We start from the raw sequence: 25,663 nt of genomic DNA on the forward strand, positions 1-25,663 counted from the left end.
AACATATGACAGGCACTATATGTACTTTCAAGAAACAACTGAAGACATTTTTGTTCATACAGACTTTCCCTGCTGAATAAATGGCCTTTTGAAGGGACATGGGTGGCACTGTGGTCTAAACCACTGAGCCTCTTGCATTTGCCGATCAGAAGGTCAGTGGTTCGAATCTGCACGACGGGGTGAGCTCCTGTTGCTCCGTCCCAGCTCCTGCCAACCTAGCAGTTTGAAAGCACAGCAGTGTGTGCAGACTGCAGACAAATAGGTACCGTTGCGGCGGGAAGGTAAACGGCATTTCCATGCGCTCTGGTTTCTGTCTTGGTCTTCCGCTGCACCAGAAGTGGTTTAGTCATGCTGACCACATGACCCAGAAAGCTGTCTGTGGACAAATACCAGCTCCCTCGGCCTGAAAGTGAGATGAGAGCCACAACCCCATAGTCACCTTTGACTGGACTTAACTGTCCAGGGGTCCTTTACCTTTACCTTAAATGGCCCTTTACTTTGAGTGTCCATTTGCCAGGGTTTTTGCCTTGTTTTACATCATAGAACTGGAAGGACCACGAGGGTCATCTAGTCCAAACCCCTGCAATGAAGGAATATTTTGCCCAACGTGGGGCTTGAACCCACAACCCTATATTACTAGTTATTTTTGTCCTTTTAACTGCTTTTAATTATATCATGTGTAAATCCCATTGAGACAGTGGTTTACTAGGCAATTAATAAATCAACAACAAAGTGTTCCAGGAAAGATCAGAACCCTATTCCCCTGGGGTATTCTTAAGTTGAGCAAGGAAACTGTTTAGCTCCCATAGGCTCCCTGTGAACCATACTCTGTGAACCGCGCTGAGATCTTATGATGAAGGGCGGGGTATAAATCTAATAAATAAAATGAATAATAAATAACCATGTGGGTGAGCACAAATGCACATGGATAAAAGCATCTCACTCTCTTTGAGATCAAAGCTATTGAAACAGTCATAGGAATCAGGCTATTTGTTTATCTAACCACGTATTTTCTACTCTGCCAGGCAGTGGCTTCCCAGGGTCTCCTGCAGAGAGTTTTTCTTATTACCTGCTACCTGGCTCTTTAAACTGGAAAATCCCAGAGAATGGCTGTGAGGCCTTCTGCATGCTCTGCTCTGCTTAGAGTTGCCTGTTTGACCTCACTTCTGGAAAACCAGTCCACACAAACATGATGATCTTTTGCTGTCCAACACACCAGGCAACAGCTTTCAGGTGCAGCTAAAAGTCACAAGCCGACAGCTGCAGACAAAAAGTTGGCCATCGCATTGCCTCAAACGCAACATTTTTCAATGACGTTGGCTCACACCGCCAGCCATGTGCCATTAAGTCATGTGCTTGCCTCCCTTAATTAAACCAGACATGAAAGTCCCAAGAAATGCAGCCTCTGCTATTCAATATTTTTCATTAACCAAATCCTGCACTTGCTCTCATCTCGGTTCGGTTTGTCCCAAATTGCAAAGCTCTAGGTAAATCTACTGGTGCCGCTTTAAAAAAAGAAGAGAAAGAAATTCAACTCCTTAAGAAGACATAAACTCCCACCCACATAGTGAATGTAATCCCTCCCACACATTAATGCAACCTAGATTCGGAGAACTCCTATCCTGCTTGACACGGCACAATTGCACTTGGCTATAATACTCTTCCTGCTAAGAGATAAAGAAGAAACCTGAAATGATGAGGAAGACGGGAGGTTTTATATAAATATATAAAACCTTGAGCACTTACTCTGGCAGCACTGCTGGTGGGTATCTTCAGCAAGCAGATCATTATTCTGAGACTAGAATCTAAAGAACACTGGGGAGAAAACGAGGGAGGACACAGAAGAAAGAGTTAGTGCCTTTCCTTAAAATGTAATTTAGCCCTGCCAGGTGTAAAGGATGCTAAAGAAAAGGCAGCCGTACAAAAGTGCAGAAGCACACAACGTGAGACTATCTGAGAGGCAGTTGTCTGAGTTAAGAGTGGGCTTTTGGGCTGGAGGTACCACTTTGTAGCGCTTCCACTCCTGCAGGGATAGCCAGCTCTAGCAGGTGGTGCATGGCAGTGCCTGCTACTTACTAGATCAGGGTTTCCCAAACTTGGGTTTTCAGCTGTTTTGGGACTCCAGTTCCCATCATCCCTGACCACTGTTCCTGCTAGCTAGGGATGATGGTAGTCAAAAAACAGCTGGAAACCCAAGTTTGGGAAACACTGTACTAGATGATGGGTAAGTTGAGCAGAACGTCTGGCTAACACAGATTTGCCAGCGTGCAAGTCCTCCTTGACCAAACCCTGTATGAATTAAAAGAGAGAGAGAGAGAGAAATCTCCACTCAGATTGGATAGGTGCTTGCCAAGTCAGACCACTGGCCCATCTAGCTTCACATTATCTACAATGACTGGCAACAGCTGTCTGAGGTTTTAGGTGGGCGATTTTCTCAGCAGCACCTGGGGTTGCCAAGGACTGAATCTGGGATTGCAAGCACTGTACCTTAAGTGGCAAAACGCAGGGCAGTTTCGTAAAGAACGTCTGGAACTGGTTGCTGATCGTGGTCCAGAGGTTGCTGGGGGAATCCATCGGCAAAGCTTCCATGAACGTAGCAATGTTCTCCAAGCAGCGTAGCATCCCGCCCCCTGCTGGCAAATTCTTCTTGGTGTTTAATCCCTAAGAAAAGAAGTACATGGACAATTCAAACCCTGCTCGCAAAAAAACTAAGACGGTGAGGAGCATTTCTGAAAAGTGCAGACAATAGGGACTGATTTCCTATTCCCTCCAACGAATAAATTACAAACTACCTTGTATCTCAACCTTTCCTAACCTACAGCACTTCAACTTGCATCCATTCCAACCAGTACACCTGTGCCAGCTATAGCTGGTGAGAGTTGGCGTTCAAAACATCTGGAGGGCATCGGGTTGAGAAAGGCTGGTGTATGTTCTACATCACAGGAATGAGGAAAAGCAAATATGTAGGTGGTGCCTAACCTACCTCACACGGTTGTTGCAAAGGTGAAAGAGTGAACTACATACACCACCTTAAGCTCCTTGGAGGGAAACATTAGGAAGAACTTCCTGACAGTAAGAGCTGTTCGACAGTGGAATTTGCTGCCAAGGAGTGTGGTGGAGTCTCCTACTTTGGAGGTCTTTAAGCAGAGGCTTGACAACCATATGTCAGGAGTGCTCTGATGGTGTTTCCTGCTTGGCAGGGGGTTGGACTCGATGGCCCTTGTGGTCTCTTCCAACTCTATGATTCTATGATTCTAAATGTGATGATAAGAAATGACATTGATCTGGAGATACATGTGTGTGTGTGTGTGTAGTAAGCATGAGTTAGAAGAACAGCTATAATGAAAGGTCTTTCTAATCCAGCATCCTAGTTTCAACAGCAACCAGGAACATCCCTCTGGAAATGCCACAACCAAGGAATAAAGACATCCCTCCCCTGATTTTTGACCCCCAGCGACAGGTATTCAGTGCCACGTTGCATTTGGACACAGATATTATTTTTTACCTATAGTAGCAATGGGACAACACGTAATCATGTCTGCCTGGTTTGATCAAGGGAAATCCATTTGTGCAAGGAGACTTTGGGTTTCTCTCCTCCCTTTTCCAGCCTCTGTGTACCCCCGTCCCACAAATCTGCTGCTGAGGGTCCCCAACCAAAGTGTTGGGGATGCAGTGGAGAGGAAAGGAAGCTGTTGGGCAGAGGAATGGTGTCCCTCAGGAGGTTGTGGTCTCTCCTTCCATGGGGGTTTTTAAGCAGAGGTTGGATGGCCATCTGTCACGGATGCTTTAGTTGAGATTCCTGCATTGCAGGAGACTGGACTAGATGACTCTTGGGGTACCTTCCAACTCTACAATTCTCTAATTCTATGAAAAGCCCCGTTGTGTAAATGAATTATTTTATTTATTACCTGTTCTTCACCCTAAGGCCCCAGGGTGGGTTGCAACAACTTAAAACACAACTTTAAAACAGTTTAAAACAAATTACAATCACAAGAATAGGGTGAGAACAAAAAAAAAAATACACCTCAAGTGTCTAAGGCCAGCTAGTAGCCAAAGGCTACTAGTCTTGATGGCTATGTTCTGCTTCAACTGTCAGAAGCATCATGTCTCTGAACACTAGTTACTGGCAATCACAGGTGGGCAGAGAGCTGTTGCGCTCATGTCTAGCTTCTTGGCTTCCCGCAGGTACCTGATCAGCCACTGTGAGAATAGGATGTTGGACTAGATGGGCCATTGGCCTGATCCAGTAGGACTCTTCTTTAGTTCTCAGTGCTGTGAGAGAAGACACACACTGAAAAATAAACGCGGTGTTTGCCCTACACAAAATGGAAGTATCTGAGCAGTTTCAGCTCTGCCCCAGTAAAAGTAAAACTCGAGAGTAGAAAAGTTTAGGGTGTGAGATGAGAAGATGTAAAATACATCCAGTGGAAAGAAAACAGTGATTGTGAAAGATACACAGATGGTAGACTAACCTCCAGGAGCTGGCTCAAAGCAGCTATGGAACTCAGTTCACTGAAATCCATGAGAGATGTAGCCAAGGTCCGTAGAAAACTTCCATCTGCAAATGACAACATTTGGGGTTGTTGTTGTTTTCCAAAGAAGTTTCAGCACGGAGGTTGTGGAGAGGAAGGGAAACAAATCTCAGACATTTGCACATTACCTTTGATGTTACTCTGGAACAGCTGGGGAAGTATGCCATTGGGAGCCAGTTGGTGGAAAATACAGCGGAGAAATTGCTTAGCCACGCCTGCAGCATTCCCTGGGATCATCATGCTGAGGAACAAAATGAAGGAATAAAGAGGGAGGGAGATGCCATGACTCTTCAAGCATATCTCAACATGGAAAAACGAAACATCATCCACTTGGATATGTTCAGTAGGAATTTCTTTTCAAATACATTGTGGTAAGAAAAGAGTAAGAGTTAACTGGGGGGGGGGGCACTGAATGAACACTCATTCACTGCATGTGATTCGAATGTCTTTGCTCAAATTAGTGCTTTCCCCCCAGCTTGCATATCTTCCTGTTACATAAAAATGTAAGGCTGTTGTCACACAGCAGTTCATGCGGCTGCCAACGGATGGTGCTGCAAACTACAGCATGATGACAAGCAAGGGAGAGGAAACCAAATATGTTTGCTGTGGGTTTTTTGTTCTGTTTTTTTTTCCCTTCCTTAATTCAAAATTACCTCCACCAAACAGGGGATATTTATACATTTGTTTGTGGTCTGTATAGAGGGGGAAAACTTGTTTTGATTGTACTGTACCTTTCTGCTTGATTAGAAAAATTGGTGCTTGAAGCCAACCTGGCGGAGAAGGAGGCAAACAAAAACAATTTATTTTTATTAAAGTAAAATAGTCGAAATGGCTGGTGCAATCAAATCAAATCCCAGACAAAATGACTTCACAATCATGAAGACTATCTTTGGTCAATACCTGGCTGGCAAAATCTGACATACTTTTGCTAAACCATTATCCTAGAATCATAGAGTTGGGAGGGACCACAAGGGTCATCTAGTCCAACCCCCTGCAATGCAGGAATCTTCCACTCTATGTGGGGCTCGAACCCATGACCCTGAGATTAAGAGTCTCATGCTCTCCCAACTGAGCTATGCAGAACAGCTTGGCCACTGTTGCAAAACTGTCGGAACTTCTATTCACTTTCCCTTCTCGTGACAAAGAGGAAGTGATGAAAGCATGTGCACTTAGCATACAAATGGGCTCAGGTCCAATCCCTTCCAACTTCACAGGCAAGTGAAAGTATAAATTATGGAGAAAGCGAAAGGTGAGGATATGACATGGGGGCAGGACATTTTCAGCTGGGAGCCCACTGTCCTCTGCAAGAAGCAGTTTTCCCCAGATACCGGTAGTTCTCACTGTGAGGTTAAACATCAAAACTTCATCAGTTATCTGATGTTTACAGCAGTTCCCGGGCAGAATCCCTCAGCAGCAATCTCTAACCAATTTTCAGGTTCCTCCATGCCACTTATCATGAAGGTCAGAAGTGTGCCCCCCCCCCCCCAGGGACAGGGAACTATTGGCCATGCTGCTTGGGGATTTTGGAGTCCAACATCTAGAGGACATGAACCTCTCCATCCTGGATATTAGCAACAATCTTTAACTACCTTTCAAATTCCTCCATGCCACTTCTTATATCGCGTGGTGTCCAGATATTGTCAGACTCCATCTCCCACCAGCCCCAGTCAGTGTGGATGACAGTCAGGGGTTATGGGAGTTGTAGCCCAACAACACTTGAGTTCCCCATCCCTAATATAAGCGTTCCCATACATTCAGGATTACCAAGTGACAATGACGATAGTCAGCTCCCTCATGGTTACAAAGCATTTCTGCACAGAAGGGAGGGAAGCAAGAGGCATAGCTCAGTGACAGAGCATCTGCTTTGCATGCAGAAGTTCCCAGATTCAATCTCTGACATTTCTAGATAGGGCTGGGGGAGAGTCCTGCCTGAAACCCTGGGGAGCTTCTATTTAAAAAGCTAATGCTATTCTAGGCTGCATCAACAGATGTATAGCGTCTAAATCAAGGGAAGTAAAATAGTAAAATAGAGCAGTAAAATAGTACTGCTCTATTCTGCCTTGGTCAGACCAGAATACTGTGTCTAATTCTGGGCACCACAGTTTAAGAAGGATGTTGACAAGCTGGAAAGTGTGCAGAGGAGGGTGACCAAGATGATCAAGGATCTAGAAACCAAGCCTTATGAGGAATGGTTGAAGGAGCTGGGTATGTTTAGCCGGGAGAAGAGGAAATGGAGAGGAGAGATGATTGTTGTTGTTTAGTCATTTAGTCGTGTCCAACTCTTCATGACCCCATGGACCAGAGCACGCCAGACACTCCTGTCTTCCACTGCCTCCCGCAGTTTGGTCAAACTCATGTTCGTAGCTTCAAGAACACTGTCCAACCATCTCGTCCTCTGTCGTCCCCTTCTCCTTGTGTCCTCAATCCTTCCCAACATCAGGCTGTTTTCCAGGGAGTCTTCTCTTCTCATGAGGTGGCCAAAGTATTGGAGCCTCAGCTTCAGGATCTGTCCTTCCAGTGAGCACTCAGGGCTGATTTCCTTAAGAATGGAGAGGTTTATCTTCTTGCAGTCCATGGAACTCTCAAGAGTCTCCTCCAGCACCATAATTCAAAAGCATCAATTCTTCGGCGATCAGCCTTCTTTATGGTTCCGCTCTCACTTCCATACATCACTACTGGGAAAACCATAGTTTTAACTATATGGACCTTTGTCAGCAAGGTGCTTTTTAAGATGCTGTCTAGGTTTGTCATTGCTTTTCTCCCAAGAAGCAGGCGTTTTTTAATTTCGTGGCTGCTGTTAACATCTGCAGTGATCATGGAGCCCAAAAAAGTAACCACCTTTAAACATCTCAAGGGCTGTCACACGGAAGATGGAGCACGCTTGTTTTCTCCTGCTCTGGAGCGTAGGACTCCAAACCAATGGCTTCAAGTTACAAGAAAGAAGATTCTGACTAAACATCAGGAAGAACTTTCTAAGAGCTGTTCAACAGTGGAATGGTCTCCCTCAGGAGGTTGTGGACTCTGCTTCCTTGGAGGTTTTTAAGCAGAGGTTGGATGGCCATCTGTCATGGATTCCTACATTGCAGGGGGTTGGACTAGATGACCCTTGGGATCCCTTCCATCTCTACCTTTCTATGATTCTATGTCAATGAAGGTGATACTAAGCAAGGTGGACCATTAGTCTGAGTCAGTATAAAGCAGCAAGGCAAGGCAAGGCAAGGCAAGGCAAGGCAAGGCAAGGCAAGGCAAGTTTCTTACCTTCCTACAGACTGCATGATATCCAGCAACAAAGGAGCAGCCAGATCTGGGCTGAGGTGAATAAACGTGGAGAGAACCACAATGGCCAGACCTAATGTTTCTTCATCATACTCTTCCAAGATGGCTCCACAATCATGGCACCTATAAGAAAATTATGAAGAGGAAGTCTGGGGATTAAAAGAGGACATTACATCCCTACAGTGATTAAAGCCATGACTGATGGATCTGTGGGTTGGCTTGCAGGAAAGGAAGGAAGACATTTATTCAGCATTAGCTGCTGTGGGCACTGACTGGCAGGCTGCTCCTGCAATGCCAAGAGACATCTTTGAAAACTTTGCCAAGGCTCTGTGTGTGTGTGTGTGTGTGTGTAATGTGTGATCTTAAGGGACATGTCAGATGCAGGAGAGATGAGGCAGAATATCACAGGGCACAGAAAGAGAGAAACAACATTGGGAAACCAGTACATCTCGGCCCAATGGGCATGCTTGGGTAATTTGATCAACCACTCACTAATGTCTCCAACAGATTGTGATATTTGAACTTAATGGGATTGTATAGGCAATTTTCCTCTTCCCTCTCAGCAGCAGCAGGAGAAAATGCCAGCAAGGTCATGAAAGTCAATCTCATTTAGCCCAGTTTACTACCTGCTGCCAAAGCTTTCTGGAAGCAGGCTGACTGACCGGCTGATACAAAATTAACCTCACAAGAGATTTGGTCATTTGCAAAAACAAAATGAAAATCTTAATTCTACTTCCTTTTATTCCCTTTGTAATGCTACAGTCAGGGTTTTTCCAGCCACTGGTACCTGATTAATGCATTCAGAGGAGTAATGAAGAATGGTCAGAGCACAAGGTGAGATACCATTCCCAACACATTTTTGTCTGAGTACTTTGCCTCTGGGCACCTCCAGGGGTGGCCACATGTCCTGTTTTACACAAGACAGTCCTCTATTTGAAGGCGTACTTTGTTTCGAGGGTTCTTCAATCCCAGCCCAGTTTAAAGATAAAGAAGGAGGAAGAACAGCTGTATTGAAGATGCCCATCAAGGCTTAGCGCTGGGATAGCACACTGAACAGGTCCATCTTTCTCACTATTGCGAGATGTACTACAGTTCTATTTACACTACAGTAATTATGTCTAAATGTGCATGGATTTAAGCATTGTGAATTTTATGCCAACCTGTTCCCCAGTCCTCTTTTTTGGCTGTGTGCAATTCATCATCCTAGCATCTGCCCAGTTGCCACTGCTTCCATGACAGGGCCTTTTCAGTGGCAGCTCCCCATTGTGGAATGCTTTCCCTGGTCAGGTGCATCTGTCCCCCTCATTATTGACTTATTATTATTAATAAATTAATAAATTTGTATGCCGCTCTTCATCCGTAGATCTCAGGGGGGTTCACAACATAAAAAATACAGCATAAAAACAAACAGAAAAGCATACTTACAGTATGAATTTCAAAACATTCCTGTTTACCCAGGCATTTTATATTGTCAACTACCCTGTGATCCTCAGATGAAGGGTGGAATAATAATAATAATAATAATAATAATAATAATAATAATAATATGACTGAATGGCACTGTTCCTGGCAATTCTGAGATCTCTGGCTGAAACAATGATTTTCATGGTTTTAAGAATATTTTTAACTTAATTTAATTGTGATTTTGATTGATGTGTTTGGCACCCAGGGCTCCTTTTTGGGCGAGGGGGGGGGAGGAAAGATACATACTGAATAAATATTCAAATAACTCAATAAACCTGTTATTTCCCCATAATGTCCCTTTAAAAATAGGACTCCTGTCAAAAATTGCATTGCAGTCTTTTCTTGTTATTTCCCCCTCCCTTTGCCCCACCCCACCCAAATCATCAAAATGAGAATCATACTCCTATTGGGGAAAAGGGAGGTTTTTCTTGCCTTGAGGGAGCTTTTTTTCAAAATAATAATAATCCCCAGTTCTCATCTAGTCTAAATCTTGTTACAAGTGCCTTCTATTTTGGCCTTCCAACTTTCTTTACTTGAAAAGTTTAAGAAAGTCTTCTAAAGATACTTCCAGTTTTGTTTGGGTTACAAAGTTTGCTGCTGCTGCTGCTGTTTAAAAATCAGCTCTATGTCTATGGTTGGTCTTAAATGACAAACCACTAAATACGTAAGTGGCTACCTGTTAACCTCTGGGCTAAGTTCTAAGCTGGTTTCAGTGTATAAAGCCCGATACGGGGTGGGACTGGGATACCTGAAAAATCATCTCTCCTCTTATATAGCCAGTCAGACCACTGCACTTTGCAGCTGAAGGTCTTCTGTAGATATCAGGAGGTCTGTTTCACCCAATGTAGGAATCAGGCACAAAACTACTCTTAGGAATTTCCTCCCCTTGAGTATCAGACGGGCATCATCTCTGTTGCCTCTTCAGCGCTTACTGAAGACTTTCTTCTTTTAACAAGCCTTTTTAAAAGAGACCTTTCCCAGTCTGAACCTGCACTGGAATAGCTTTGTAGATGTTTTGACTGTTTCATCATTTGTGTGTTTGTCATCATTTGTGTGTGCAATTAGAATGAAGAAATGAAGATGCTTACTTGTCAGTCATCATGGTCGGTTGGTCATCAATAAAATCTTCGGGTGCTGGTACAAACATACTGACTATACTGGGTGCTGACAGCAAGCTAGATTTTGTGGCACCTAGAGAGAGAAGGGGGAGAGAAAGAGGAAGGAAGGAAGGAAGGAAGGAAGGAAGGAAGGAAGGAAGGAAGGAAGGAAGGATCCTTGAATATTAATGGGATTAAAAAACAAAAGTAACTGTTTTGTTCGTGAAAGTAGATCCTATTGACAATACCTTCTGCTGATGTAAATTTTATCAAAAGTGATGAGATGTCTCTAAAGTAATCAAAGATCTGCTAGAGGATACTTCTCCAGAGAAATCTGAAGGATCGTCCCCAATAAAGAGCCGCGCTAGAAGCACAAATAGCAGTGAGTTTGGAGAACCCCTTCGATCATACTTGGTTTCTTGTTCTTCTATGATATTCTCTATCAAAGTCAAAGACACCAAAAGAAGAAACCAAGAGGATGTCCCAGTTTTGCATTCACAATCCTGTTCCGGTCCCTTCTTTAGAGGAAAGAGGCGCACTGCAGAACAGAGCTGGTCAGCCAGAGATTCTTTCAATCAATGGGTTGGTTCTTTATGTGATGTTAGATGAAATACTTCTCACCTTTAAGAAAGGTTAGGGACTGAAAGTGTCCATTCATCAAGACCTGGCAAACAGTTTCACTTAGACAGAGGAGGCGAAATGAAATCTTAGCTTTGGATGGCTAGCATCTGTCAGAGGCAAAACAGGCCGATATGAGAGTAAACTCATCATCTATATATGCTGGGTGATTTGGGGCTTAGAAAGAGTACAATTGAAAGAGGGTCACTACAGCGCCTTTTTCAAATAGAAACATGGGGAAGCCGTGTAAACCTGGGGGGGCGGAGTCAGAGGTTAAGGAGAGTGGGTCACAGAGCTAAGACTATCTGGAAAACACAGACAGGTAGTGAACTACTGGGCAATTAATAATGGTTTTTTGGGGGGGGGGTTAACATGTCCAAAGAAGCCTGGCAATCCATGGTAGTTATACAGATGTGATTTCTGCAGCTGCCATTACATAAACACTTTCCTATGGTAAATAAGGTTACTGCAACATCATTTGGAATCAGAGTTAGATCCTGCCGTGCTAAAATGGACTAGGAAGCCAACCTCAAACAATCATTGTGTTAAGCTTGGTACAAATATTTCTTCTCTGCAAAGACTTCCTCCATCAAGTCTGAGAATGGATATCTTCAATGGTCCTTTTGAGCTTAACTTGATGGACTCTTCAACAATGATAACACAGATTGAAGGCTGTACTGATTACATGTGCCTGGCCTAACTCTTTCTTTGTGACTTAAGGGATTGAATGGCTTCCCTAGCACAAAATTCTGAGGCAGCTGGAAGCTGGTGTGTGCAGTTAGAAACCAGGAGATAACATGAAGCTGCAGGTCTGTATATCAGCAGGTGGCGAGGGGAGGTCACCTACTTTAACCAGAACATTGCAATAAGAATGTACAATTTCCCTATCCCCTATCGTATTGTGCTATAACATGAAATAAGGATAGCCCAGAATTCATTACAGGGGTTAGATTAGTGAGACGCCTGAGAGACAAAGCAATTTCAGAGTCAGCTTGCTGCTCTTTTGCAAAGAAACAGTTGCCAAACTTTGCTAGAGATCATAAACAAGAAAAAACCGATTGCGCTGAAAGAAGAACATTGTGAGAGCTCCAAGTTGCCCACTTCAAACCTGGGCTGGGGAGATATCTAGTCTTGTAATCCAAGGCTCTGTGCAAAATGGTCGATGAGGTCAGCTCAGAGACTGCCAGAACCACCATCACATTCAGATCTAACTAAGCACCTTGGTTGTGAAGCTGCAGAAGTGAAACCAAGGCTGAATGGACACTGAACTAACCTCTTATTCTTAGTGGTGGTCCCTCCAGGTCAGGGTTTAGGCAAACTGAGACATTGCACGGCCTCTTCCCATGCTGTATCTGTTCTGTGGATAAACAGAGAACTTCAGTCCCCTCTAGTCTCCGTTGAGAGTCTGCCACCAGCACCACAAAGACACCACACACGAGCACAACAGCTAGCGACGAACAGCTAATGCAAGGCAACTAGAAAAAAGACAACTCCTATTGGAAAGAGAAGAAGGAAGACCAGGTCAGACCATTTGTCCATTTAGCTCAGTGTTGTGAACTGGCAGTCTTCCCCAGCCCTGCCTTGAGATTTAACCTGAGATTGCATTCGCTGTATCTCAGACAGAAGTCTTTCACATCTTTTAAGTGGAGGTACCAGGAATTGAGCCTGGTACCTTCTGCATGTGAAGTATGTCTCCCCCACTGAGTGGTATCCCCTCCCTAGATGCTGAGCCCACTTCCTAACTTAAATATATATTTTAAAGAAGGCAGAGAATGTGCTGAAATAGCAACAGCTGGGGTCAAGCACAAAGACCTACTGGTTTTTTTGAGGGGCGGTCTAACGTTCCTCAGATCTTTAGATTTGGGCACCACATCATTCCTACCAAACTGTAGAAGAGCTGAAGTGGTCAGAGGATTTGGATTATATATGAAATTGGGAACTATATACAGAAAGAAATGGAATATGTTAAGGGCTGTAGAAGAAGGCAATGTCAAGCACACAGCAAAACAAGATCAAAGATGCTCACCACAATGGCACAGGATGCTATAGGTTCACATGGCGAATTTGCATTGCAGAAAAAGAATCCGAGGATGGACAGTTTGAAATGAAGTGTGAGAAAGGCGAACCCAAAAGTCACCTCCACAAAATTGAAGCTTTCCCCCCTAACTAAAGACATTTGTGGAGCGGAAAGAAAATGGAAAAGAATGGCAAACTGTGGCAAACTGCACCAATTCTGAAACAAGTTTAGCAATTATCTATGTTAAAATCAGAGGTAAAGCAGAGCAGAAGACATGTGGTAGCCAAGAAGTAAATAAAACTAGCGTTCTTCTTTTCTAGGTGAAATGAGCAGGGTGGTCACCAGCAGATTTGGGAGTCTGGCAGGATCAAACCCACCGCAGAATTGGGGGGAGGGGATTTCCCACATTTTCCAGAAGGTCCATCTGGGTTTGGAATACTGCAATCTCACCACTGCCAATCTTGTGAGGCTGTGTTAGGGCTCCTGAAGCCTGAATGGCACAGCTTGGTCCATGCTGCTGTCCCCATGCACTCCTCAAGTACAGTCCCCATATTGCCAGAAATGCTAACTCTTCAGAGATGGCAGGAAAAATGGGGGAAGGATGGGCAGTGCAGTGAAGGGTTCAGTGACATCATTGGCACACTACGGGGCCTAACAGCAGAAATGGGACTGTATGATATAGCAAACAAGACAGCAGAAAAATTAATCTGGTAAATCTGGGACTGTTCATGAACAGGAATCTTTAGTCCAATCCCAGGGTGAGTTATCCGAAACAATGCTGATCTCAGAACCACAGGTGCCCAAGAAGGAACAGAACACTAAACTGATTCTGAATTAAACGGCCGTTTCTGATCCATGTGCATCAACTAATCTTGTGACAGAAACATTTCCCTTGTTTTCCATCTTGGGAATTCTCCTGGCATTTCTCGCTTCATTGCAGAAGTTCCCCAAATGCATAATTTTGGAAGGTAACTGCAGTGAAGCATCTGGTCCCTGTAATTTGCCAGGATCTATCATTCTGTAAAATCATCAGCCGAGTGGGACATCCTGGAGGATTCTACAGAATTATGGAGGGATGGGAAAGAGAGCCAAAGGCTTAATAAATGTTTAGTGTGGTTAGCAAAGATATGTTAATAGACACACACACACTGAAAACCAAATGTCTTCATTTTGTTTTTAAACAACGATAAGGGAAGTAGGAGGACAGAAGTCTTGATTATAAAAACGACCACAATTTGTATGAACTAGCGGTCCAGCCTGACCCGATCCAGGGTGAGGAACTTGCTGCTCTTCAGATGCTGTTGGACTCCAACTCCCATCAGCCCCAGCTAGCATGGTCAGTGGCTGAGGATGATGGGAGTTGTAGTCCAGCAATGGCTGGAGGGCCACAGGTTCCACCATCCCTCCTTCAGGGTATCATGTTCTACTTTGACCACCCGCTGGTTGTAAGTGGCATAGCTGCCTCCTGTGTGGGAATAAATTGAGCTACTATGAAACCAATGATGAAGCTCAACCAGGGGAAGAAGAGGCGAGTGTTTCTTTCCCCAAGGAAATAACTTTTGCTAGTGCACACAAGTAAAATCCTTGAGGAATACTCAGTGGCGTAGCGTGGGGGGTGCCAGGGGTGCCGGCCGCACCGGGCGCAACATCTGCGGGGGGCGCGAGTCCAGAGGGAAGGGACAAGTTCCTTCCTCCGCCGGGCTCCCCGCCGCCACCGCCAGCCTTGCGCCCTAGCGCGCGCGCGCCCCCCACCGCCGCTGCGGCTGCGCTCCGCAGACTGGCCGTTTTATTTGGCTTTGAAAGCCCAACAGCTGCAAATCAGGCGCTCTCCCCCGACCCGCGCCCAGCACCTCTCCCCTTTCTCTCCCGCTTCTCCCTTTCCCAAGGAATCCGACAAGACCTGCGTTTAATGAAACGTGAAGTGTGAAAACTTCCTGAGCTGCAGAGGCGACTCCTTAATGATGTTCCCAGATGTGGCGGGGCTGGAGAATGGGGTGAAGGCGCGCAGAGGCGCCTGCCGGAGAGGGAGAACCTCACCTTGCCGCGGGCACCGCTAGGGCCCGGGTAATGGGGGGAAAAGAGCTCTCCAAGCCGCGCGTAATTACGCACCGCAGAGATTCTGCCCTTGCGATGGGCGGCTTCCACCTCGCTCTGGAAAACAACCCGTCCTTGTTATCTTCTTTTTAAAAAAATTATTATTTCTTTTCGCGCTGGGGACTTGTTTCATGGGGCTGAGGGGAGGGGAAGAGTCCGATCACTTGTTTAGAAAACGAAAAAGCGGGGTGGGGGGGAGGGAAGCCGGCTGCCAGCACCTCCGAGCTATTCCGGTGAAATTCAATTTGCACTGAATTCTAAAGATCCTCTCGCTGATTCTCTTCCAGGCTGTTACGCACCGCAAAGACAGCTTGGAGGAACAGCCCACAAGGCAAAGCTGAAACTCCTTCCCTACCACAAAAATACTTTGTATTGGACTTTGTGGTTGGAAATAATTTCACTGGGTGCCCACCAGATACCCAAGCGGTTGCAGGGAGAATGGGGCTTTGGTAATCCTGGTCCCTAGTTAATTCTGAGAGGGTGTTTTTCGGTTTCCCATGTGAGGGACAGAAAGGATGAAATTTCCACCCTATCTGACACAGCCTCATAGAATCATAGAATCATAGAGTTGGAATAGACCGCAAGGGCCATCGAGTCCAACCCCCTGCCAAGCAGGAAACACCATCAGAGCACTCCTGACATATGGTTGTCAAGCCTCTGCTTAAAGACCTCCAAAGTAGGAGACTCCACCACACTCCTAGGCAGCAAATTCCACTGTCGAACAGCTCTTACTGTCAGGAAGTTCTTCCTAATGTTTAGGTGGAATCTTCTTTCTTGTAGTTTGGATCCATTGCTCCGTGTCTGCTTCTCTGGAGCAGCAGAAAACAACCTTTCTCCCTCCTCTATATGACATCCTTTTATATATTTGAACATGGCTATCATATCACCCCTTAACCTCCTCTTCTCCAGGCTAAACATGCCCAGCTCCCTTAGCTGTTCCCAGTGGCGTAGCGTGGGGGGTGCAGGGGGCCCGGCCGCACCAGGCGCAACATCTGGGGGGGGGGCGCTCGCACTCAAGTGCTAAAATCCACGGGTTAGGGGGCGCAAATTACTTGCCTTGCCCCGGGTGCTGACAACCCACGCTACGCCACTGGGAATACTTCTCTGAGGAATACTTGCCTTTTCGTTTCCAAGGACCCAACTAGACATGGGGGGAAGAGCTGCATAAAAACGACCCCACACACTTCTAAAAGCAAACAAACAACCCAGCAAAATGGGAGAGGGACAAAGTGGTGTTTTCCTGGTCAAGGAAATACAGTGGTACCTTTGGTTAAGTACTTAATTTGTTCTGGAGGTCCGTTCTTAACCTGAAACTGTTCTTAACCTGAAGCACCACTTTAGCTAATGGGGCCACCCGCTGCCACTGTGCCATCGGAGCACGATTTGTGTTCTCATTCTGAAGCAAAGTTCTTAACTCGAGGTACTATTTCTGGGTTAGCAGAGTCTGTAACCTGAAGCGTATGTAACCTGAGGTACCACTGTAGTAGCTTTGGGGGATGATTTTCATCAGGAAAGTTATGCAGCAGAGAAAGGGTTAACTCGCCTCCCCCAGCATTGTGGGCTGATCCAAATCTCTCTCTCTTTCACATCCACACAGAAGACACACCCACACCATATACTTAGCACACGCTTATCCTGCCATAGCAGTCACAGAGAATCCCTGAGAACTGCAGCTTGTTAAGGATGCATTCTTAACAAATAACGGTTCCCAGGATTCTCCGCGAGTGTTAAAGTGGTATAAGAGTGACCACACACACACACACACACTCACGGTCCTATTTGTTCTAATTAGCAGGATCTCATACACCATGCCTAGGTGCACCTGTGGTCATCAAGAGAGAGGTCTGAAATCAGGACTGGCTCAAGGAATTTGGCTGTTGGACTACAACATATAAGGTAAAGGACCGCTGGACGGTTAAGTCCAGTCAAAGAAGACTATGGGGTTGTGACGCTCATCTCATTTTCAGGCCGAGGGAGCCAGCGTTTGTCCACAGACAGCTTTCCGGGTCATGTGGCCAGCATGACTAAACCGCTTCTGGCGCAACAGAACACCGTGACAGAAATCAGAGTACACGGAAACGCCGCTTACCTTCCCGCTGCAGCGGTACCTATTTATCTACTTGCACTGGTGTGCTTTCGAACTGCTAGGTTGGCAGGAGCTGGGACAGAGCAATGATAGCTCACATTGTCTTACGGATTCGAACTGCCGACCTTCTGATAGGCAAGCCCAAGAGGCCCAGCGGTTTAAAGAATAGGATCGCATCTCCTCCCCACTCCACGTATAGAAACTGACTGAACTGTCAGATTAATCTTAATTCAACACTGGTGTCAAGATAGCATTCTTGACCACACCTGCAGCAGCAGGCCAGGTTAGGGGGCCGAGGACAGGCCATTTGAAAACAGAGAGGAATAGCTAGGAAGCTGAGGTGGAAGACTTGCAGGCTACTGTGCCCCAGCATCTGTGGTTGCCTCATTCTGCCTAATGGTAGGGCTGCCCCTGCCTAATATAGAAGCAGAGATATATGAAAGGAAAAGCAGGTTCTTCAGTATCCATCGATCCAGCCATGCACATCCTCAGTTTAGATCATACTGGTGTTCGATCTGTGGTGTTTGAAGATTTCACAGAAGAAAAACAGTGGCTTCCCTATCAACAAGATCGTAGTCTTTCCGTTGACTTGGTTTTAAGCCAGGCTTCTTTCCAAAGAATCATAGAATTGTAGAGTTGCAAGAGGGTCACCTAGTCCAATGCCCTGCAATGCAGGAATATTCAGCTGTGCCATACGGGGATCGAACCTGCAGCCTTGGAGTTATCAGCACCGTGCTCTAGCCAACTGAGCTATGCAGTGGAAGATTCTACAACACCAGCAATTCAACACAGCAAGCAGACGCAGCCATTGATTAGCCTATGGGACCAGAAAGATGGAAGAGAAAGGAAAGGGAAAAGAGAGGCACAGAGGGACACAGGGATGGAGGGTGGAAATACTTACCAGTGTCCCATGTGCTGATATTATGAGGGGCACTAGATTGGTGTTCCAGCTGCCTCTTCATTAGCTGGTTCATAGTGAGAGCTCCCAGAGAACCCCTCTTCATTTGTCGGAACTGAGCTGCAAGTCAGAAATGGAAGAGTTTCAGGGCGGGGATTTTCACTGGGCACATATTATAAAGTGAACTGATCTAACCCACATCTCCCCTACTAACACATAATTCAGAATGTAATCATCCTTCTACTTTTTGCACTCCTCTGTTTTCTACAATACAGTCCTTGGCTAAAAAAATAATATAAAAGAATACCTATTTTAGGATAAAATGCATTCCGAAATGAGTTCACTGAGATGAAATACATGTTTAAATATGATTTTGGAACTCGTTATGCAGTAAGATTGAGACGCAGAACAAGGAACCACGGAGAAGAGGGGAGGGAAGTCAAAGAAAATGTTGATGTTTGTTTAGATTTAATTTTTGTTGTAGAAACATTGTAAAATGAAAAATTGGATTTTATTTTATTTTTAAAGAAAACAAGTCTACTCCATCTTTTGCAAGATAGTCCTTCGGGAATATTTGAAGAAACTGATCACCGGATCCAGTGAGATTTGTGTGTGTGTGTGTGTGTGTGTGTGTGTGTGTGTGTGTTCTCACCATTCAGTGTTCCATGTGGAAAGGGAGGAGTATGGCTTATAGACAATTTCAGCAAAGAGAAGGCTATAAATGACCACCAATGGCTACCAGCCATGATGCCTATGTTTTCCCTCCAATACTGGAATCAGTACGTCTCTGAATAACAGTTTCTGAGGATCTTGGGTAGAAGAGTACTACCGCACTCATGCTCTCCTTCTGATCTCCCCATAGGAATCAGGTTGGCTGCTGTGGTTTGAAAACAGGAAGCTAGATAGGTTTTTGGTCTGATCCAGTAGAACATAAAACATTTTTTTTAAAAAAACCAGAAGAACGTAAGAAACTGTGAACATGTTCCGAAATCTGGCCCATGGCTGCCTCAACTCACTCTGGGGACTCAGCTACATTAGTGAAAATAAAACGTTATAAATGCGTTATAACGCTGTGACATCATAGGGCGCTGTAGAGCTGAAATAGGAACTCTATGAAATTTCCCATTGTGAGCTTTAAAATGTGTCTTTTTTTTTTTCCCCAGAGCATTTTTTATAGTTGCGTAGCTTCAGCCTTGATGAATCCCAGGTCAAACCAAATCAGCCTGATTGGGTTTGGAATCTAGGATTTACCAGGAGCTGATGCAAAGTCCTAATGAAAATAAAATTTGAAGAGATTGTATGGTTTTGTTTGGAAGGATTTGGTTTTTGGATCCAAAGCAAGCGTTAGTACCAGTCCATGTCATCTGCTGGTGAATGTCAGACTGAACCCATTTCAAAAGTATTTCAGTGCAGAGTGTTGCCCTCGGATGCCCTTGTGTACATTTCGCTTCTTTCAATACCCCAGACAACATCCTGTCTGACCTGCTGGAATTGATGCAAATTCTGGTTCCATTTGATTTAACAGGATTTGATATAATAGGATTCTGTGCTTTTAAAAGGGAAGTGTGCTGCAGAAAGAAGTCTTTCACATCCAGTTGGGAACAACATAACTTCCATCATCTCCAGTGCAATGGTTTAAAATGAAAGCCTTATCAGTTTATCAAACACTGAATTTCCCAATGAAAGAACAGCAATTAAAATTTCAGAGCAGACATTATTGCTTGGGGCACAGATGAGAGTTGAAAACATAGGAAATTGGCTGTTTTGAAATTGATCCTTTGCTTTTATAATGGAAATTAAAGCTTCTCTCAGGCATATTATTCATTATCAGAACACTTATTTCGGTTTCTGGAAGTTACTTATCTGATGTCTCAAGGACAGCTTTGACTATTAATACTGGAGTGTTATTTTTATAATGGGGGTTGGGAATGAAAGGATTCTCTAATATTTGAGGTGCAGGTGGGCCAATACAGCACAATATCCATGTTTCTGACTATATGAGTTTTCGCACATAATACTTTATGCATGTCCATGCTATCAATGGCTTTATAAAATTAATCTGGCATTCTCTGGTGGAACCATTTTAAAGTGGCCATACATGGCCCAGAAAACTTGGAACAGTTATTTATTTATTTCATAGAATTTATTCACTGCTTAGCTGTAAAGAAGCTCAAAGCGGTTTACAAAAGATAAAGCAGTAAAATCAAGAAAAATTTACAAGCCTACTTTAAAACATAAAAAAGTAAACCAATAAACCAGAACAAAATTGCCTCAGTTATGACAAGAGAGGGAAACTGGATCCCACCAGACCCTTATCTCTCCCACCCCACCCCTGAGGGCTGTGTTTGACAGGTGTGCCAAGCTGTCAATCACCTGATGTCACAATGATGTTAGGTGACCAATCTTCCCCTGCACAGCTAAACGTCAGCGCTTGCGAAGAAACATGCATGGGGCATTTGCAATGCCCGACAATCAGCTGAGTATTCGGATCATTCCATATCAAGTGATCCAACTTTTTTACTTTTTGTCATCCAATTTTCTTAATATTTTGTACACTTGTTGAATGATCAAAACTAAGTTTAAATCTAAAATTTTAATTTTTTATCCCATCCTGTTTGTGGGTTATGAGGGTTTGAAATTTTTAATAATTGAAAATGTTAGCCTTGCTGGACTACACTAAAACCTTAAAAGCTCAGCCCATAATTGAGATAAGTCAAAACTAAAAACACCAATCTCTTCAGAACTTCATGGGCTTTAATATGATATGTCAGATGATGGACTTACTTTAAATGCCTTATTGGCTTCTATTTAGGATAAATAGGTCTTCTTGGAGTAAAATATAACAGATAAACAAGACTTCAAACTGTAATATCAGCTACTTCAAGCATGTCTTTAGAAAGTTGTATCTGAAAAGCTAGTCAGGCTCTTTTAAAAAGGTGTTTGAAGTGATAGCTTGCTATTGCATGACAGAATAAATATTTTGAAAGAATTCTTGTTTGTTATTCATTTTGTTGTAATGTTCATGAAATGAAGTACTAACAAAATCATGGAGAAAAAACCTTGCACATGAAATGGGTCTGAAAACATTTATTTTTCCATTATTTATACTTTACACCAAACACTGAGCTTTTAATGTTTTTGTGTAAGGCCAAAATTGTCATTTTTTTTTTGAAATTTCAAACCCCCATAACTCACAAACGGGATGAGATAAAAAGTTAAAATTTTAGAATTAAACTTAGTTTTGGTCATTCAACAAGTGTACAAAATATTAAGAAAATTGGATGATAAAAAAGTAAAAAAGTTGGATCACTTGATATGGAATGACCCATCCATGCTTGCCAGATAGCTTGTATAGGAGTTTGGCAATCCCTGATGATCTGCTGATTGCCACACACCATGCCATAAACAGCATATACAATGTATTAGGTGGAAATGCTTGCAAAAATAATAATATGTGTATGTTGATGAATTTTCATGAGGACTTCATAAAAGAAAAAAGCTAACCAATGTGGAAATATGGGGAACTTATGACTGGAAAAACAGGGAGCTGAAAGAAACTGATTTATCCATTTCCTCCTAGTATGCCTTGCTCTTAAGACTGCCAACGCCACTCCCATTCTCACGGAGTCAATTAATCGGCCTGCGCACAAGGCACATAAAGGACCAGTCAAATGTAAATTAGTGGAGGAAGGTGATGCGCCAGATGGCAAAACCGTCCTAAGAAGCCCTCAAGTGCCGTAACAGAGTTCCTCTCCTCAAAGCCAGGGGAAAACTTACTTGACATGGAAGAATGGCTACTCATCTCTGGTACACCTGCTTCAAGTGTCGGCGCAGATGATGATTCCCTTGGCATTTCGAGGGTTGAAAGGACTTTAGCTGAAGCATCTGCAAAGAGAAGCAGCGCTTGAAGCTCAGGTTCTCTTTTTGGCCTTCAAAAAAAAAAACCAAAACCCCAGGGAATGCTTGTTCATCAACCACCCTTTCTCAGTCTAATTCCCACCCCCCACTTCGCCCCAATACACCACTTGGCTCTACAAGCGATGGTTTGGAATAAACGAGACACTTTGACAGAAGAAAGGCTCCCGCTTATTACAAATGACTTTGAAATGAGATTTGTGCATAAGGAAAACATCCTGAAGTGTTCGGCTTTTACTTTATGTGAGCACTTGGCATTCACTTCTAGGAGGACGATAAATGCACCTGACTCACGGAAGCTTCTGCACAAGGACCTACCCTCCCACCCCTTCATTGGCAGATATCCTAAAAGGGGCGTAATAGAAGGGTGCAAATTGCGCCTCTTTGGGGAACTCAGAAATATACAAAACCCTGTTTCAAGATGCCTCTCCCAATATTACAGTATGCCCATGAGCTGAAATACGGCGGGGAGGCCATTGCGGTCGTAGCACCTTTAACAGAGATCCAATTGGTCAGAAACCAGAACAGGGTCTTCTCTAAAGTGGCACCCCAGCTCCGGAATTCTCACCCTCATTTCTGCTCACCAGACAGAACTATCGCCTCTCCTTGCACATGCCGTACTGGAAATTCTCCCAACTCCACAGAGTTGTTTTGGAGTGCATGAAGGGACATGGGGGGGGCGAGAGAAAGGGGAAAGCCCTTTATGGTTGAGCAAAGGTTCCCAAACTTATTTGGCCTACCGCCTGGTGGTAAGTGTCATTGCACAACAGATGGAACATGTACAAATATTTTTTGTATGGTGTGGTGGTGGTGGTTAAGAGCGGTAGTCACGTAATCTGGGTAACCGGGTTCGCGTCTCCACTCCTCCACATGCAGCTGCTGGGTGACCTTGGGCCAGTCACGCTTCTCTGAAGTCTCTCAGCCCCACTCACCTCACAGAGTGTTTGTTGTGGGGGAGGAAGGGAAAGGAGAATGTTAGCCGCTTTGAGACTCCTGAAGGGGAGTGAAAGGCGGGATATCAAATCCAAAACTCTTCTTCTTCTTCTTCTTCTTCTTCTTCATTTTTTTCCTTCTCTTCTCTGATTCCTTTATGCTTCCACCACCCCCTTATTTTTATTCAGTACCGCCACCCCAATTGCACCCAAGGCTACTACCACCCCCCACCATGGATTGTCCCAGCGTCCCCCGGGGGCGGTATCGCCCACCTTGGGGAATGCTGTGCTATGTTAGTTTCTGTTTGTGCCACTGTGCTGCTGCTTAGAGTCACAAGACTCTGTTTACATTCCAGAGACAGACCAGGCTGTTGGAAGTCTCACGGGAGACGGATGTGACGTTACTGGTTTCCTGTTCCTTTGTTTGTTTCAGTTGCTCTCTGCCTTTCACAGAGAGAGGATGTATTTTCTGTCTGCGTAGCTTAGCGATAAAACTCTTTGCAATGTAGCCATAAATCTCATCACGTCTGCATGCTGCTTTGATTCTCTGCTGGGTGGGAATGTGCCTGAGGCCTCATCAAAGGCTCAGGTCAGTAATCATGTTGGAGGCAATTCCAAAGGACTTGGCCGGAGGAAGATGAGCCTTATCAGCTTGGTCGAACGCAGATTCCGACATGCTAGAAGGACCCTCCTGCTAGTGTAACTGAGGATGTGACTCTGCAGAGGAACAGGCAATGCTACTCAGAGTGGTGCTGGCTTGATTCTCAATGGTGACAGAACCTAGGAAAACTAGGACAGGGTCTGAAAATTTTATTTCTGTGTGTGCATGTGCACATGTGCGTGTGTGTCATGTGCCTCCACCTTCCCTGCCAGTTTTCACCTTTTCCTTCTCAAATTAAGGGGGAATCCTTAGGAAAGAGGTGAGGGAAATGGACAAAGCCCATTGTGAGCTATACTCAGATTTGAGGGGGTCTGAGCTTAAACCGAGATGAGGCCTTTCACAGTGGGGGAGCTCTTACTCCCACAACTGCGAATTCACCCCATTACCGCTGGGAAAAGCAAGGTAAGAAATTCTCTCTTTCCTCTAGCACAGTAGCAAGAAGAGAACATTTATTTTTCAGGTGGGTTGACCCACAGATTGTGCTTACCTGACTCTTTCTGCTCCCCCAGCTTGTCTAAGATGTTGAAGGAAATGTCAAGGTACTCTCTCTGAATGGCGCTCACTGCAATCTTCCTCTGCTTCCTCTGCCTTGGAACAATCTGGATCTTAAATTCCGACTCTTCGGCTTCCTCCTCCTGCTTCTGTTCTGTGCTTTGCTCCGTATCAGATTCTGCAGCGGCGTCCGGCTTATCGCTTTCCGTTTGGACCTCAGAGTCCTCAGGAGCCTTGATGAAGACGCTTTTCCCACTTGAACTGGGAAAGGGCCCGATCGGCTTAATCTCCTCTATGCATAAATCAAAGTTATCGTCGATGGACATCTCTGGAAGAGCAAAGGACTTCTGCAGCATATCTCGTTTCTGCTTCAGCGTGAGGGGGCTGCCGGGGGGTGCCTCGTGGACTTCTTCTGGCTTAGCTAGCTGATCAACATCTTTCTGACCTTCCAGAGGAATGGAGGTGGCTTCCTCTTCTGCGAATGAAACGATATGGCTTGATGCAGAAGGGAGCACATCTTTGGAGCAATCTTCAATGCTGAACTGCACAAGAGGGGTCGTGCTGAGGCTGAGCACAGAGAGGCTGGTGGGACTTGATGGAGATGAGGGAGCCATCTTGCCGGAGATGCTGTCATTCCGCTGGCTTGGGAGGTCAGCATCTTCCTCGTCGCTTTCCACTATCCTGAGAGGAGGGAGCGGTTCAAAGACCAATGAGTCGCTGTCTGAATTGGAGACCACCGACTGCTTTTCAGGTCCTGAAGTTGAATCAGAGGAGAGGTCTATAAGGTCCAAGTCCTCCTTTGGAGGAGAGCATTTGGCTGGGGAATCCACTTTCACTTCGTATGGCTCCATGCAGTTTAACCTGACTTCTGGTATGATAGGCCTCCGCCTTGCTAGGGTTCTTTCTGGGATGGCAGGTGGGTTCTCCTTCTCCCCTCCGTCTCCATCTTCCGTCTTGGTGGAGGAATTTTGCCGCGGCCGCCCGTACTCGTTCTGCCTTAGTGCTGTGGAAGTGGCGGGAGGCTTCTCTAAGTCACAGTGGTCTATGCACGACTTCCGGCGGTGTTCATCCAATGTAAACAAGAGGGAGTCTGCATTTCCTATGTCAAGCGATTTTTGTTTTAGTGAGCGCAGTTTCTTCTTCTGAAAGCTTTCTTCTCTCACACAGCGCAGAATGTTGTCTTGCAATACTCCTGTTTCTCTATATTCAGCAAGTTCTATTTCACCTGGTTGAAACAGGGGGAAAGAGCTATTACCATGCAAGTCACTGGCATTTCCACCATCCCCCCCTTGCATTCCATCATTAGGCACTATCGCATTTTTGATTCAAATCCTAGCGTTGATTTCAAAATTAATTTAGAGGCATGCAGAATTAGTTCCACACAAGACACAACAAAAACTTTCTGGCACTAAGAGCTGTTTGACAGTGGAACAGTCTCCCTTGAGAGGTTGTGGACTCTCCTTCCTTGGAGGTTTTTAAGCAGAGGTTGGATGCCCATCTGTCATGGAAGCTTTAGCAGTGGGTTGGACTAGATGCAGTGGGTTGGACTAGATGACCCATGGGGTCCCTCCCAACTCTACA

General features: G+C 44.8%; 2 protein-coding genes across 10 annotated transcripts in view; both read right to left on the reverse strand.

Moving 5' to 3' along the window:
• The window catches only part of LOC310706715 (endogenous retrovirus group 3 member 1 Env polyprotein-like), an 874,531-nt gene that overhangs the window by 262,405 nt on the left and 586,463 nt on the right, over positions 1-25,663 (reverse strand). The gene's annotated exons all lie outside the window — the stretch shown is intronic.
• UNC79 (unc-79 homolog, NALCN channel complex subunit) overlaps positions 1-25,663 on the reverse strand; it is a 131,344-nt gene that overhangs the window by 27,974 nt on the left and 77,707 nt on the right. For 7 of the 9 annotated variants that reach the window (XM_083500580.1, XM_083500574.1, XM_083500577.1 and 4 more), the window contains 11 exons: positions 24,078-25,307; positions 21,860-21,967; positions 18,086-18,202; positions 12,261-12,344; positions 10,361-10,463; positions 7,791-7,931; positions 5,264-5,302; positions 4,661-4,773; positions 4,473-4,558; positions 2,488-2,661; positions 1,747-1,815 (listed from right to left, as the gene is read on the reverse strand). In XM_083500580.1, coding sequence (XP_083356706.1) covers positions 1,747-1,815; positions 2,488-2,661; positions 4,473-4,558; positions 4,661-4,773; positions 5,264-5,302; positions 7,791-7,931; positions 10,361-10,463; positions 12,261-12,344; positions 18,086-18,202; positions 21,860-21,967; positions 24,078-25,307 — 2,264 coding nt within the window. The remainder of the gene's footprint in view (positions 1-1,746; positions 1,816-2,487; positions 2,662-4,472; positions 4,559-4,660; positions 4,774-5,263; positions 5,303-7,790; positions 7,932-10,360; positions 10,464-12,260; positions 12,345-18,085; positions 18,203-21,859; positions 21,968-24,077; positions 25,308-25,663) is intronic. The other 2 variants (XM_083500576.1, XM_083500575.1) reach the window with 1 other exon arrangement.

The sequence above is a fragment of the Podarcis liolepis genome, assembly GCF_965112155.1.
Source record: "Podarcis liolepis genome assembly, chromosome: 1".
NCBI classification, from domain to species: domain Eukaryota; kingdom Metazoa; phylum Chordata; class Lepidosauria; order Squamata; family Lacertidae; genus Podarcis; species Podarcis liolepis.